The 12840-nt window shown below is 41.9% G+C and overlaps 1 protein-coding gene across 3 annotated transcripts in view; it reads right to left on the bottom strand.

Annotated features, from left to right (window-relative positions):
• Positions 1-599: 599 nt before the first annotated feature.
• uba6 (ubiquitin like modifier activating enzyme 6) overlaps positions 600-12840 on the bottom strand; it is a 447925-nt gene continuing 435684 nt past the window's right edge. For all 3 annotated transcript variants that reach the window (XM_072281896.1, XM_072281895.1, XM_072281897.1), the window contains 2 exons: positions 4748-4842; positions 600-2568 (listed from right to left, as the gene is read on the bottom strand). In XM_072281896.1, coding sequence (XP_072137997.1) covers positions 2433-2568; positions 4748-4842 — 231 coding nt within the window. In that variant the 3' untranslated portion in view covers positions 600-2432. The remainder of the gene's footprint in view (positions 2569-4747; positions 4843-12840) is intronic.

Genomic DNA, 12840 nt, shown 5'->3' with positions numbered 1-12840 from the left:
ACCGCTCCTACACCAATCTTCATATCATCTGCAAACTTAGCAACAAAACCATCTAATCCATCATCTAAATTTAAGGCATCCATTAGTCTTGTGAGACCATGGATCTGCGCCTGGAAAGTCTTCACTCTCCTGGGTGCAGGCCTGGGCAAGGTTGTATGGAAGACTGGCAGTTGTCCATGCTACAAGTCTCCCCTCTCCAAGACACCGATGTTGTCCAAGGGAAGGGCATTAGGGCCCATACAGCTTGGCACCAGTGTCGTCGCAGAGCACTGAGTGATTAAGTGCCTTCCTCAAGGACACAACATGCTGCCTCTGCTGGGGTTCGAACTCACGACCTTCAGATCGCTAGTTGAACACCTTAACCACTTGGCCACATGCCCACATCATCTAAATAATTTACATACAGCATTAAAGAAGTTGTCCCAACACCGACCCCTGTGGAACACCACTGGTCACTGGCAGCCAACCAACTCTTTATTTCCACTCACTGCCTCCTACCGGTCAGCCAATGCTCTAACCATGTTAGTAACTTTCCTGTAATACCATTGGCTCTTAACTTGGTAAGCAGCCTCATGTGAGGCACCTTGTCAAAGGCCTTCTGAAAGTCCAAATATACAACATCCACTGCATTTCCTTTATCTATCATTCCTGAAATCTCCTCAAAGAATTCCAACAGGTTCATCAATGCTTTTTACATAACTTATTTATTTTTTATATATTTCTTATTGTAACTTATAGTTACACTGTACTGCTGCCACAAAACAACAAATGTCATGATGTACGGAAGTGATAATAAACCTGATTCTGATTTAAGCTTAGGACAATTTGGGTAATTTTACTTTAAGCATAATTGGTCCATGACTTGTATCAATGTTGCCATCTATTTAAAAAAATTTCAAGTTTGTTGATATTTATTGTCACCTTTTCAAAACGAAATGAAACAATGTTCCTCTGGACCATAATACACCCACAATACATACAGTATATCACACAGTACAGGCAAACAGTAAACAACTTGCTTCCTCAGTGGCATGACCTGGCTGTGGCAGGGTATTCAGTAGTCTCATAACCTGGGGGAAGAAGCTGTTACCTGTTACCCAGTCTGGCAGTCCTAATTCTGATGTTCCTGTACCTCCTTCCAAAAGTACAACTACAAAAAAGTAGTGGGTCAAGGAGATTGTGGGATGGGTGATAGGGATCCTCAACAATGCTTTATATACAATGGTCCCGGTAAATGTCACAGATAGGGAGGAGGGTGGTCAGTTGCGGCCAAAAAGTTCTATTCAAAAGTTCAAAGGAACACCTAATGCATTTTGATGCATTTTGGAAACAAGTCCTGTGGACTGATGAAGTTAAAATAGAACTTTTCAGCTGCAATGAGCAAGGGTGTTTGGAGAAAAAAAGGGTGCAGAATTTCATGGAAAGAACCCCTCTCCAACTGTTAAGCACGGGGGTGGATTGATCATGCTCTGGGCTTGTGTTGCAGCCAGTGGCACGGGGAATATTTACTGGTAGAGGGAAGAATGAATTCAATTAAATACCAGCAAATTCTGGAAACAAACATCACACCGTCTGTAAAAAAGTTGAAGATGAAAAAAGGATGGCTTCTACAACAGGATAATGATCCTAAACACACCTCAAAATCCACAAAGAACTAACTCAAGAGGTGCAAGCTGAAGGTTTTGCCATGGCCCTCACAGTCCCCTGACCTAAACATCATCAAGAATCTGTGGATAGACCTCAAAAGAGCAGTGCATGCAAGACGGACCAAGAATCTCACAGAACTAGAAGCCTTTTGCAAGGAAGAATGGGCGAAAATCCCCCAAACAAGAATTGAAAGACTCCTAGCTGGCTACAAAAAGCATTTACAAGCTGTGATACTTGCCAAAGGGGGTGTTACTAAGTACTGCCATGTAGGGTGCCAAAACTTTTGCTTCAGGCCCTTTTCCTTTTTTGCTATTTTGGAACTGTAAAAGATGGGAATAAAAAAAGTTTCCTTGCTTAATATATTAAAGAAATGCGTCATCTTTAACTTTATGCCTTTTGGAAATCTTTTACTCACTTAGCCATTCACAGTTACAGAAATTTTGACCAGGGATGCCCAAACTTTTGCAAGCCACTGTATATTTTACCTTGTTTTGTCTAAAACAGCAGCTAGTGAAATTCTTACATTAAAGGCTATATATAAGAAAAGATGATTTGTATGATGTTTTACTTTGGGTATGGACTGCCTTGACAGCATTATAATACAATATGCTGGCTAGAATTTGAAAACACAAATTTTATTACAATTATTAAGGCAGTCTGCATCTTGCAACATATGCAGGAAATTTGAGACAAATTCATATCACGGTAAAGTAGAATCATTTAGCAAATTCCATCATGTGTGGAGATAGGTAGAAGGGATTGCAACATTCACAGTAAGCCTGGGCTCACTTCTCTTCAGGTCTGAAATAATATCTCACTGGAGGACCTGGCAAGTCTTGATCACCATCAGATTCAGCCGCAAATGACACCGTCAAGTCAACATACTTCTTGTCTAATGTTGGTTTCACTAACTTCTGCATTCTGTAATGGAAGTATATGTACATGAAGATTAAACATAGGTTTAATAGAGTTTCAAATCCCATCCCTTCACTAACTCAGTGGATGTCAGTACCAAGTATAGTTCATGAATGCATCTGTAAGACTGCAATAATTCATCCATTTTGTTCAAATTATACCACAGATCATAAAAGCAAACTGGAGAGAACAAATTGAGTCCTCTGAAATGAATGAACAGAAAACAGAAACAAATACTCAGCAGACCTGAAATGTTTATTCTCTTGCTTTTTTTAATGTGCCGCTTGATCTGCTGAGTGTATTCAGCCTTTCCTGCATTTTTTTCAGGTTTCCCATACCTAGTTGGGTAATGATTTTAACATAACCAAAAAGGTCATGTCCAAATCGACAGTAATACAGTAAAATTATACTAAGGTAGAGATGTTTATGCTTACTGGCTATTTTTTTTTTACTTTATGGATTTTCTGACACTGATAGAATTATTGAGCAGGAGATGTCTAAATGGAAAACTGAATTTCCATGAGCGATACTACTCTTTATTTTGTCTTCACAATACATTGAGCAGAATGATAAGGAAGGGATAACTTGAATAACTAAAGATGATGTTTGAATGAGTTCCTCCTAATTCAGGATTTATTGGCAATAGGTATTCGCTCCATTGCGCCTCAGCCTAAAATCCAGTTGCATCATATTGATGATTTATTTCTAGTACATATGATAATTTGTAGTATGTTACCAGACTGTTTGCATTGTGCACGAATGTACATAGAAGAGCAGTTAGCTGCAGTGATCCAAATTCAATCCTGATCTCCGGTACTGTACATTTGCCTGGATTCTTCAGTTTCCTTGTATATCACAAAGATATAGATTGGGTAATTTGTTACTGTTAATTACCCCTAAAATTGGTAGGGGCAGATGTGTGCCATTACCAGCTGTTTAAACTACTTCATGATGATTGATGTCAGAGCCACCAGGAGGCAGTCGTTTAGTTCTGAAGGTCTAGAATCCTTTCATACAGAGAGATAGTAGCTGATCTAAAGCATGTTGGCCAGCTGCCTGGATGAGTGAAAGGCTGAAGATGTCTGTGAAGACATCAGTGAGCTGGTGTGCACACCCCTTAAGTACTCAGTGCAGAGTCTTTCTCATGTCTGCTGTTAGAGACATTGGCTGCTCACCTGGGAAGAGAGCTACCTTTTGTGGTGGGCGCTATGTTGTACGGCTTGAAGCTTGTACAGAAGTTGTTTGGAGCTTTGGGATGGGAGGCAGTCAATGCTGTTCTTCCTTGCGTAGCCAGACATCCCTTGATGTCTAGTCACAAATGTTGGGGATTGTTATCAGACAGATGCTCTTAATTTTTTTTGTGCTAATACTGTGTTTTGCCCTCTTGATGCCCAAGGTGAGGTTTCTCCAAGCTGCTCTGAGAGTAGTCTGTTCCAATTTGAAAGCAGCATCCTGGCTTTTAGTAGGGAGTGCACCTTTGTATTTAGTGGGCTTCTGGTTGGACAGTGAGATGATCGTTCTTGAGGAACTAACATCATCTACACACTTACAGATGTGGCCTATTCCTCGAGTTCGGAGTCCTTTCTGTTTGTGGTGGTCTCCTTGAACATCTGCCAGTTAGTCTGGTCAAAGCAGTTCTGCAGTACAGGGCCATACAGTGATTGTCCTCTCGACTGGTTTCTTGATTTTCAGCAGTGGTCAGTATGCTGGGATTAACGTTAAGGATACGTGATCAGAGATGCCAAGATGAGGGCAAATGGTAGTTTGGAAAGTACCGTATCTTTGTATAAACATAGTCCAGTCTGTTTTCCCCTGGTGACCAGGGTGACGTATTGGTGGAATTTGAGTAAAATGTCCTGTGACTGAACATGATGAAGTCTCCTGTAATTATGAAGAGACTATCCGGATGCTTGTTGTGTAGAGCTGATGGTACTGTAAAGCTCTCCCTGTGTCCTTGGTGTTCACACTCAGGGGGACGTAGACAGTAGTGATAAACACAACAGCAAACTCCCTGAGCAGGTAATGTAGCCAGCATTTAATTGCAAGATGTTCAATTGCACCAGAACAGTGACTGCCTACTATGGATTAGGTTGAGTTACAGATGAGATACTGTATATACTGAAGCATTGAACAGCTATTAATTCTTTCACTAGTTACCGTCCATCACTTTTTGGGAGTTACTTACGTTAACTTCAGCCGCTTCACATGCCCTGGCATGACAGGCACATACAACATCTTCACTCCATGCACCACCATTGTTGGCTCAACATTGTAAGTTTCCTACAGTGAAATAGAGTATCAAAAGTCAGAAATCTGTAATCCTTTAACTCTAAGATGATATTGCAGTTTTATCATTGTAAACAAAAATATTCCATATTAGCATGTAATGTATCTTTACCCAAAGAACTAGGGAGTGAGCCATTCAAAGATCAGCTTCATTTGTTCCACATCTCAGAAGGTTATGGGTTCAAGTCCAACTCCAGAGATTTGAATGAGCTCAGTAACAAAATATGAACTGAGATAAAAGTCAGGAGTGATATGTTCAACACCTTATTCTAAAGATGAAGAGGGAAACAGCCACATAGTGGGAGAACATCTGGATTTGTCATAGTAATATCAAGGAAACTGTTGGTAGACCACAGTTCTTCTGGTTGGCATTGATTTTAAAAAGGCAACTTATGCTTGCCTAACTTTCTTTGAGGATATTCATCATCATCATCATCAGGTGCCATGCCCAGTTTGAGCTTTGACTGCCATGGCCCACACACTCCTGTTTCGGGTCAAGTGGACCAATTCATTGGTATTCACTTCCAGTTCTCTGGCTGCTGTCTCCATCATCATTTGTCTTTGTCTTCCTCTTGCTTTCTTCCCTTCAATCTTTCCCATAATTACCGCGCATTCTAACTCCTCTTTCCTAATCACGTGTCCAATGAAGTTACGTTGCCTTTTCATGATCTCATACATTATTTCTCTTTGTGTGTTTGCTCATGTTTTTGTGTTTGAGGAAGCGCAATTGCAGTAGACGCGTTCCATTCAGCATTTGCAAAGCTTAATGCTCAAAATATTTAGTACAAAACAGCACAATACTAAAGGAAAATAGTGAGATTGATAAACCTGCATATAATTCCTAACAGATAACAGCATCCATCAAGGACCCCCACCATCGAGGCTGCTGCCATCAGGAAGGAATTACAGGAACCTCAGGATTCATACCACCAAGTTCAAGAACAGTTATTACCCCTCAGTCTTGAATGAGAAGGGTTTACTTCAATCAACAGTGAAACGAACACAAAATTTATGGAGTCACTTTCAAGGACTCTTCACCTCATGTTCTCAATATTTATTGCTATTTTGCATTGTATTTTCATGGTTTGTTGCCTTTTTCATCTTGCTGGTTGCTCTTCCATTGATTCTATTTTGTTTCTTAGTACCTACTGTGAATGCCCACAAGAAAATGAAACTCAAAGTTGACTATGATGTACAGTACCTATAAAAAGTGTTCACCTGCTTGGAAGTTTTCATATTTTATTGTTTTATAACATTGAATCTGGCTTTTTAATTTGGCTTTTTTGACACTGATCGACAGAAAAAGACTCTTTTATGTCAAAGTGAAAACAGATCCCGACAAAGCAATCTAAATTATTTACAAATATAAAACGCAAAATAATTGATAGCATAAGTATTCACCCCCCTTTAATATGACGCACCAAATCATCACTAATGCAACCAACTAGTTTTAGAAGTCATATAATTAGTTAAATGGAGATCTGTTTTTGGAAACAGGGCAGTCAAGGCGTTTCAATTGATTGTAGTAAAAAAACTGGAAGGTCCAACTGCTGGTGAGTCAGTATCCTGGCAAAAACTGCACCATGAAGACAAAAGAACACTCTGCAAAAAGGTTATTGAAAACCACAAGTCAAGTCAAGAGATAGATACAAGAAAAAATTATACTGAATAGCCCTTGGAGTTCAGTTAAGTTAATCATCGAGAAATGGAAAGAATATGGCACAGCTCAAAACCTGCCTAGAGCAGGCTGTCCTCAAAAACTGAGTGAACGTGCAAGAAGGGATCCAGTGAGGGAGACCACCAGGAGACCTATGACAACTCTGGAGGAGTTACAAGCTTCACTGGCTGAGATGGGAGAGATTGTGCATACAACAACTGCTGCCCAGGTGCTTCGCCAGCCGCAACTGTATGGGACGGTGGCAAAAAGAAAGCCACTGTTGAAAAAAACTCCCATGAGATCTTGGCTAGCATTGGTCAGAAGGCATGTGGGAGACTTTGAAGTCAGATGGACGAAGGTTCAATGATCTGATAAAACCAAAATTGAACATTTCGGCCATCAGACTAAACGCTATGTTTGGTGTAAGCCAAACACTGCACATCATCAAAAACACACCAACCCTACCGTGAAGCATGGTGGTAGCTGCATCATGCTGTGGGGTTGCTTCATTGTAGCAGGCTCTAGGAGGCTTGGGAAGGTTGAGGGTAAAATACAGAAAAATACAGGGAAATCTTGGACAAAAGCCTGATGCAGTCTACAAGAGAACTGCAACTTGGGAGATTTGTTTTCCAGCAAGACAATGACCCCAAGTTTAAAGCTAAAGCTACACAGGAATAGCTTGAAAACAACAAAGTTAATGTCTTGGAGTGGCCAAGTCAGAGTCCAGACCTCAATCAAATTGAGAATTTGTGCTGGACTTGAAAAGGGTTGTTCACTCATGATCCCCAAGTAATCAGACAGAGCTTAAGCAGCACAAACAAAATGCTGGTGGAATGCAGCAGGCCAGGCAGCATCTATAGGAAGAAGTACAGTCGACGTTTCCGGCCGAGACCCTTCGTCAGGACTAACTGAAAGAAGAGATAGTAAGAGATTTGAAAGTGGGAGGGGGAGGGAGAGATCTGAAATGATAGGAGAAGACAGGAGGGGGAGGGATGAGGCTAAGAGCTCGAAAGTTGATTGGCAAAAAGGATACAGAGCTGGAGAAGGGGGAGGACCATGGGACGGGAGGTCTAGGGAGAAAGAAAGTGGGGGGGGGGGGAGCCCAGAGGAAGATGCAGAGCAGGCAAGGACTGATTGTGAGAGGGGCAGAGAGGAAAAAAAGGGGTGAATAAAAATAAATAAATAAGGGATGGGTTAAGAAGGGGAGGAGGGGCATTAGCGGAAGTTTGAGAAGTCACTGTTCATGCCATCAGGTTGGAGGCTACCCAGACGGAATATAAGGTGTTGTTCCTCCAACCTGAGTGTGGCTTCATCTTTACAGTAGAGGAGGCCGTGGATAGACATATCAGAATGGGAATGGGATGTGGAATTAAAATGTGTGGCCACTGGGAGATCCTGCTTTCTCCAATGGACAGAGTGTAGGTGTTCAGCGAAACGGTCTCCCAGTCTGCGTCGGGTCTCACCAATATATAGAAGGCCACACTGGGGGCACCGGATGCAGTATATCACCCCAGCTGACTCACAGGTGAAGTGTCACCTCACCTGGAAGGACTGTCTGGGGCCTTGAATGGTGGTGAGGGAGGAAGTGTAAGGGCAGGTGTAGCACTTGTTCCACTTACAAGGATACACATCGGTACCAATGACGAAGGAAGAAAGAGTGAGGAGGTCCTGAACAGTAAGTATAGAGAGCTTGGTAGGAAGTTAGAAAGCAGGACGTCGAGGGTGGTAATCTCAGGATTGCTACCTGTGCCACGTGCCAATGAGGGTAATAATAGGATGCTCTGGCGGATGAACACGTGGCTGAGGAACTGGTGTAGGGATCAGGATTTCAGATTTCAGGTTCATTGGCACTCTTCTGGGGCAGGTGGGACCTGTACAAGAGAGACGGGTTACACCTGAACTACAGGGGGACCAATATCCTAGCAGGGAGGTTTGTTAGTGCTATTGGGGAGGGTTTAAACTAGATTTGCAGGGGGATGGGAACCAGAGTGCCAGAGTAGATAGTGGAGCAGGGGTGAAAATAAATGATGTGAAAAGTTCATGCAAAGTCACAAATAGAAGGGTTGTGTGTTGTGGTAATAATCTTCTGAGGAGTGTCTATTTCAACGCAAGGAGTATTGTGGGAAGGCTGACGAGCTGAGGGCGTGGATTGACACATGGAATTACGACATTATAGCCATTAGTGAAACTTGGCTACAGGAGGGGCAGGACTGGTAGCTTAATGTTCCAGGGTTCCGATGTTTCAGACGTGATAGAGGCAGAAGAATGAAGGGTGGGGGGGGGTGGTGGTGGCATTGCTAGTCAGGGAAAATGTTACAGCAGTGCTCAGGCAAGACAGATTAGAGGGCTTGTCTACCGAGGCGATATGGGTGGAGCTGAGAGACAGGAAAGGTATGACCACATTAATGGGGTTGTATTATAGACCACCCAATAGTCAGCAAGAATTGGAGGAACAAACCTTCAGAGAGATAGCAGACAACTGCAGGAAACATAAAGTTGTTTTAGTAGGGGATTTTAATTTTCCACATATTGACTGGGACTCCCATACTGTTAAAAGGCCTTGACAGGTTAGAGTTTGTAAAATGTGTTCAGGAAAGTTTTCTAAATCAATATATAGAGGTACCAACTAGAGAGGATGCAATATTAGATCTCTTATTAGGAAACGAGTTAGGACAGGTAATGGAAGTGTGTGTAGGGGAACGCTTTGGTTCCAGTGATCATAACATCATTAGTTTCAACTTGATCATGGATAAAGATAGGTCTGGTCCTCCGGTTGAGGTTCTAAACTGGAAAAAGGCCAAATTTGAAGAAATGAGAAAGCATCTAAAAAGCGTGGATTGGGACAGGTTGTTCTCTGGCAAGGATGTGATTGGTAATTGGGAGACCTTCAACGGAGAAATTTTGAGAGTGCAGAGTTTGTATGTTCCTGTCAGGATTAAAGGCAAAGTGAATAAGAATAAGGAACCTTGGTTCTCAAGAGATATTGGAACTCTGATAAACAAGAAGAGAGAGATGTATGACATGTATTGGAAACAGGGAGCAAATAAGGTGCTTGAGGAGTATAAAAAGTGCAAAAAAATACTTAAGAAAGAAATCAGGAGGGCTAAAAGAAGACATGAGGTTGCTTTGGCAGTCAAGGTGAAGGATAATCCAAAGAGCTTCTACAGGTATATTAAGAGCAAAAGGGCAGTAAAGGATAAAATTGGTCCTCTTGAAGATCAGAGTGGTCGGCTATGGAACCAAAAGAAATGGGGGAGATCTTAAATGGGTTTTATGCATTTGTATTTATTAAGGAAACTGGCATTGAGTCAATGGAAATAAGGCAAACAAGTAGTGAGGTCATGGAACCTATACAGATTGAAAAGGAGGAGGTGCTTGCTACCTTGAGGCAAATCAGAGTAGATAAATCCCCAGGACCTGACAAGGTATTCCCTCGGACCTTGAAGGAGACTAGTGTTGAAATGGCAGGGGCCCTGGCAGGTATACTTAAAATGTCGGTATCTACGGGTGAGGTGCCGGAGGATTGGAGGATAGCTCATGTTGTTCCGTTGTTTAACAAAGGCTCTAAAAGTAATCTGGGAAATTATAGGCTGGTAAATTTGATGTTGGTAGTATGTAAACTACTGGAAGGAGTACTAAGAGATAGGATCTACAGGTATTTGGATAGACAGGGACTTATTAGGGAGAGTCAACATAGCTTTGTGTGTGGTAGGTCATGTTTAAGAAATCTATTGAGTTTTTCGAGGAGGTTACTAGAAAAGTGGATGAAGGGAAGACAGTTGATGTTGTCTACATGGACTTCAGTAAGGCCTTTAACAAGGTCCCGCATAGGAGGTTAGTTAGGAAGATTCAGTCGCTAGGTATACATGGAGAGGTAGTAAATTGGATTAAACATTGGCTCAATGGAAGAAGCCACAGAGTGGTAGTGGAGGATTGCTTCTCTGAGTGGAGGCCTGTTGACTAGTGGTGTGCCACAGGGATCAGTGCTGGGTCAATTGTTATTTGTCATCTATATCAATGATCTGGATGATAATGTGGTAAATTGGATCAGCAGATTTGCTGATGATACAAAGATTGGAGGTGTAGTGGACAGTGAGGAAGGTTTTCAAAGCTTGCAGAAGGATTTGGACCAGCTGGAAAAATGTGCTGAAAAATGGCAGATGGAGTTTAATACAGACGAGTGTGAGGTATTGCACTTTGGAAGGACAAACCAAGGTAGAAAATACAAGGTAAATCGTAGGGTACTGAAGAGTGCAGTAGAACAGAGGGATCTGGGAATACAGATACAAAATTCCCTAAAAGTGGCGTCACAGGTAGATCAGGTCATAAAGAGAGCTTTTGGTACATTGGCCTTTGTAAATCAAAGTACTGTATTGAGTATAAGAGCTGGAATATTGCGGTGAGGTTGTGTAAGGCATTGGTGAGGCCAAATTTGGAGTATTGTGTGCAGTTTTGGTCACCAAATTACAGGAAGGATATTAATAAGGTTGAAAGAGTGCAGAGAACATTTACAAGGATGTTGCCAGGACTTGAGAAACTGAGTTACAGAGAAAGGTTGAATAGGTTAGGACTTTATTCCCTGGAGTGTAGAAGAATGAGGAGAGATTTGATAGAGGTGTATAAAATTATGATGGGTATAGATAGAGTGAATGCAAGCAGGCTTTTTCCACTGAGGCTAGGGGAGAAAAAAACCAGAGGACATGGTTTAAGGGTGAAGGGGGAAATGTTTAAAGGGAACATTGGGGGGGGGGCTTCTTCACACAGAGTGGAGGGAGTGTGGAATGAGCTGCCAGATGAAGTGGTAAATGCAGGCTCACTTTGAACATTTAAGAAAAACTTGGACAGGTACATGGATGACAGGTGTATGGAGGGATATGGTCCAGGTGCAGGTCAGTGGGACTAGGCAGAAAAATGGTTTGGCACAGCCAAGAACGGCCAAAAAGCCTGTTTCTGTGCTGTAATATTCTATGGTTCTAACTGCCGGGAGGGAGATTGGTGGGAAGGGATGGGGGGGACGAATGGACAAGGGAGTCACGTAGGGGAGCGATCCCTGCGGAAAGCAGAAACGGGGGGAGGAAAGATGTGCTTGGTGGTGGGATCCCATTGGAGGTGGCGGAAGTTACCGAGAATTATATGCTGGGCGGAAGTTACAGAGAATTATATGTTGGAGGAACAACACCTTATATTCTGTCTGGGTAGCCTCCAACCCGATGGCATGAACATTGATTTCTCTAACTTCCATAAATGCCCCTCCTTCCCTTCTTACCCCATCCCTTATTTATTTATTTTTATTCCCCCCATCCCTTATTTATTTTTATTCCCCCCCATCCTTTATTTATTTATTTTTATCCCCCCCCCCCACTTTTTTTCCTCTCTCTTCCCCTCTCACAATCACTCCTTACCTGCTCTCCATCTTTCTCTGGGCTCCCCTCCCCCTTTCTTTCTCCCTAGGCCTCCCGAGGTCCCATGACCCTCCCCCTTCTCCAGCTGTGTATCCCTTTTGCCAACCAACTTTCCAGCTCCTCCTCCTGTCTTCTCCTATCATTTCGGATCTCCCCCTCCTCCTCCCACTTTCAAATCTCTTACTATCTCTTCTTTCAGTTAGTCCTGACAAAGGGTCTCGGCCTGAAATGTCGACTGTACTTCTTCCTATAGATGCTGTCAGGCCTGCTGCGTTCCACCAGCATTTTGTGTGAGTTGCTTGAATTTCTAGCATCTGCAGATTTTCTCGTGTTTGCGGACAGAGCTTAAGCAGTTTTGTATTGAAAAATGGTGAAAAATTGCAGTGTCCAGATATGCAAAGCTGATAGAGACCCATTCACACAGACTCAAGGCTGTAATTGCTGCCAAAGGTGCACCTACTAAATACTAACTTGAAGCAGATGAATATTTCTGCAATCAATTATTTAATATTTTATATTTGAATTAATTTAGATCACTTTGTAGATACCTGTTTTCACTTTGACATGAAAGAGTCTTTTTCTGTTGATTATTGTCAAAAATCCACTGTGATTCAATGTTGTAAAGCAGTCAAACATGAAAAATTCCAAGGGGCATAAATACTTTTAATGACACAGTATATATTTCTATTTCTATGTTTCTACGTTTCTATATATACTTTGAAGTTTGAGATGGGCCTTAAGCATTACATTGTTAAAAGAGAACTGTGGTGATAGCAGTCAAATAACAAACGAGAAAATGCAGCTTAATTGGAGTTTGAATTAGAATTGGAATTAATTCATTGTCACATGCACCGAGGTACAATGAATATCTTGTCTTGTATATTGTTCACCCACATCAAATCATTACATAATGTATTCAAATTGTACAAGGTA

The sequence above is a fragment of the Mobula birostris genome, chromosome 17, assembly GCF_030028105.1.
Source record: "Mobula birostris isolate sMobBir1 chromosome 17, sMobBir1.hap1, whole genome shotgun sequence".
Taxonomy (NCBI): domain Eukaryota; kingdom Metazoa; phylum Chordata; class Chondrichthyes; order Myliobatiformes; family Myliobatidae; genus Mobula; species Mobula birostris.
Note: the sequence above shows the minus strand (reverse complement) of the source record. Positions and strands in the feature narration are given on the sequence as shown.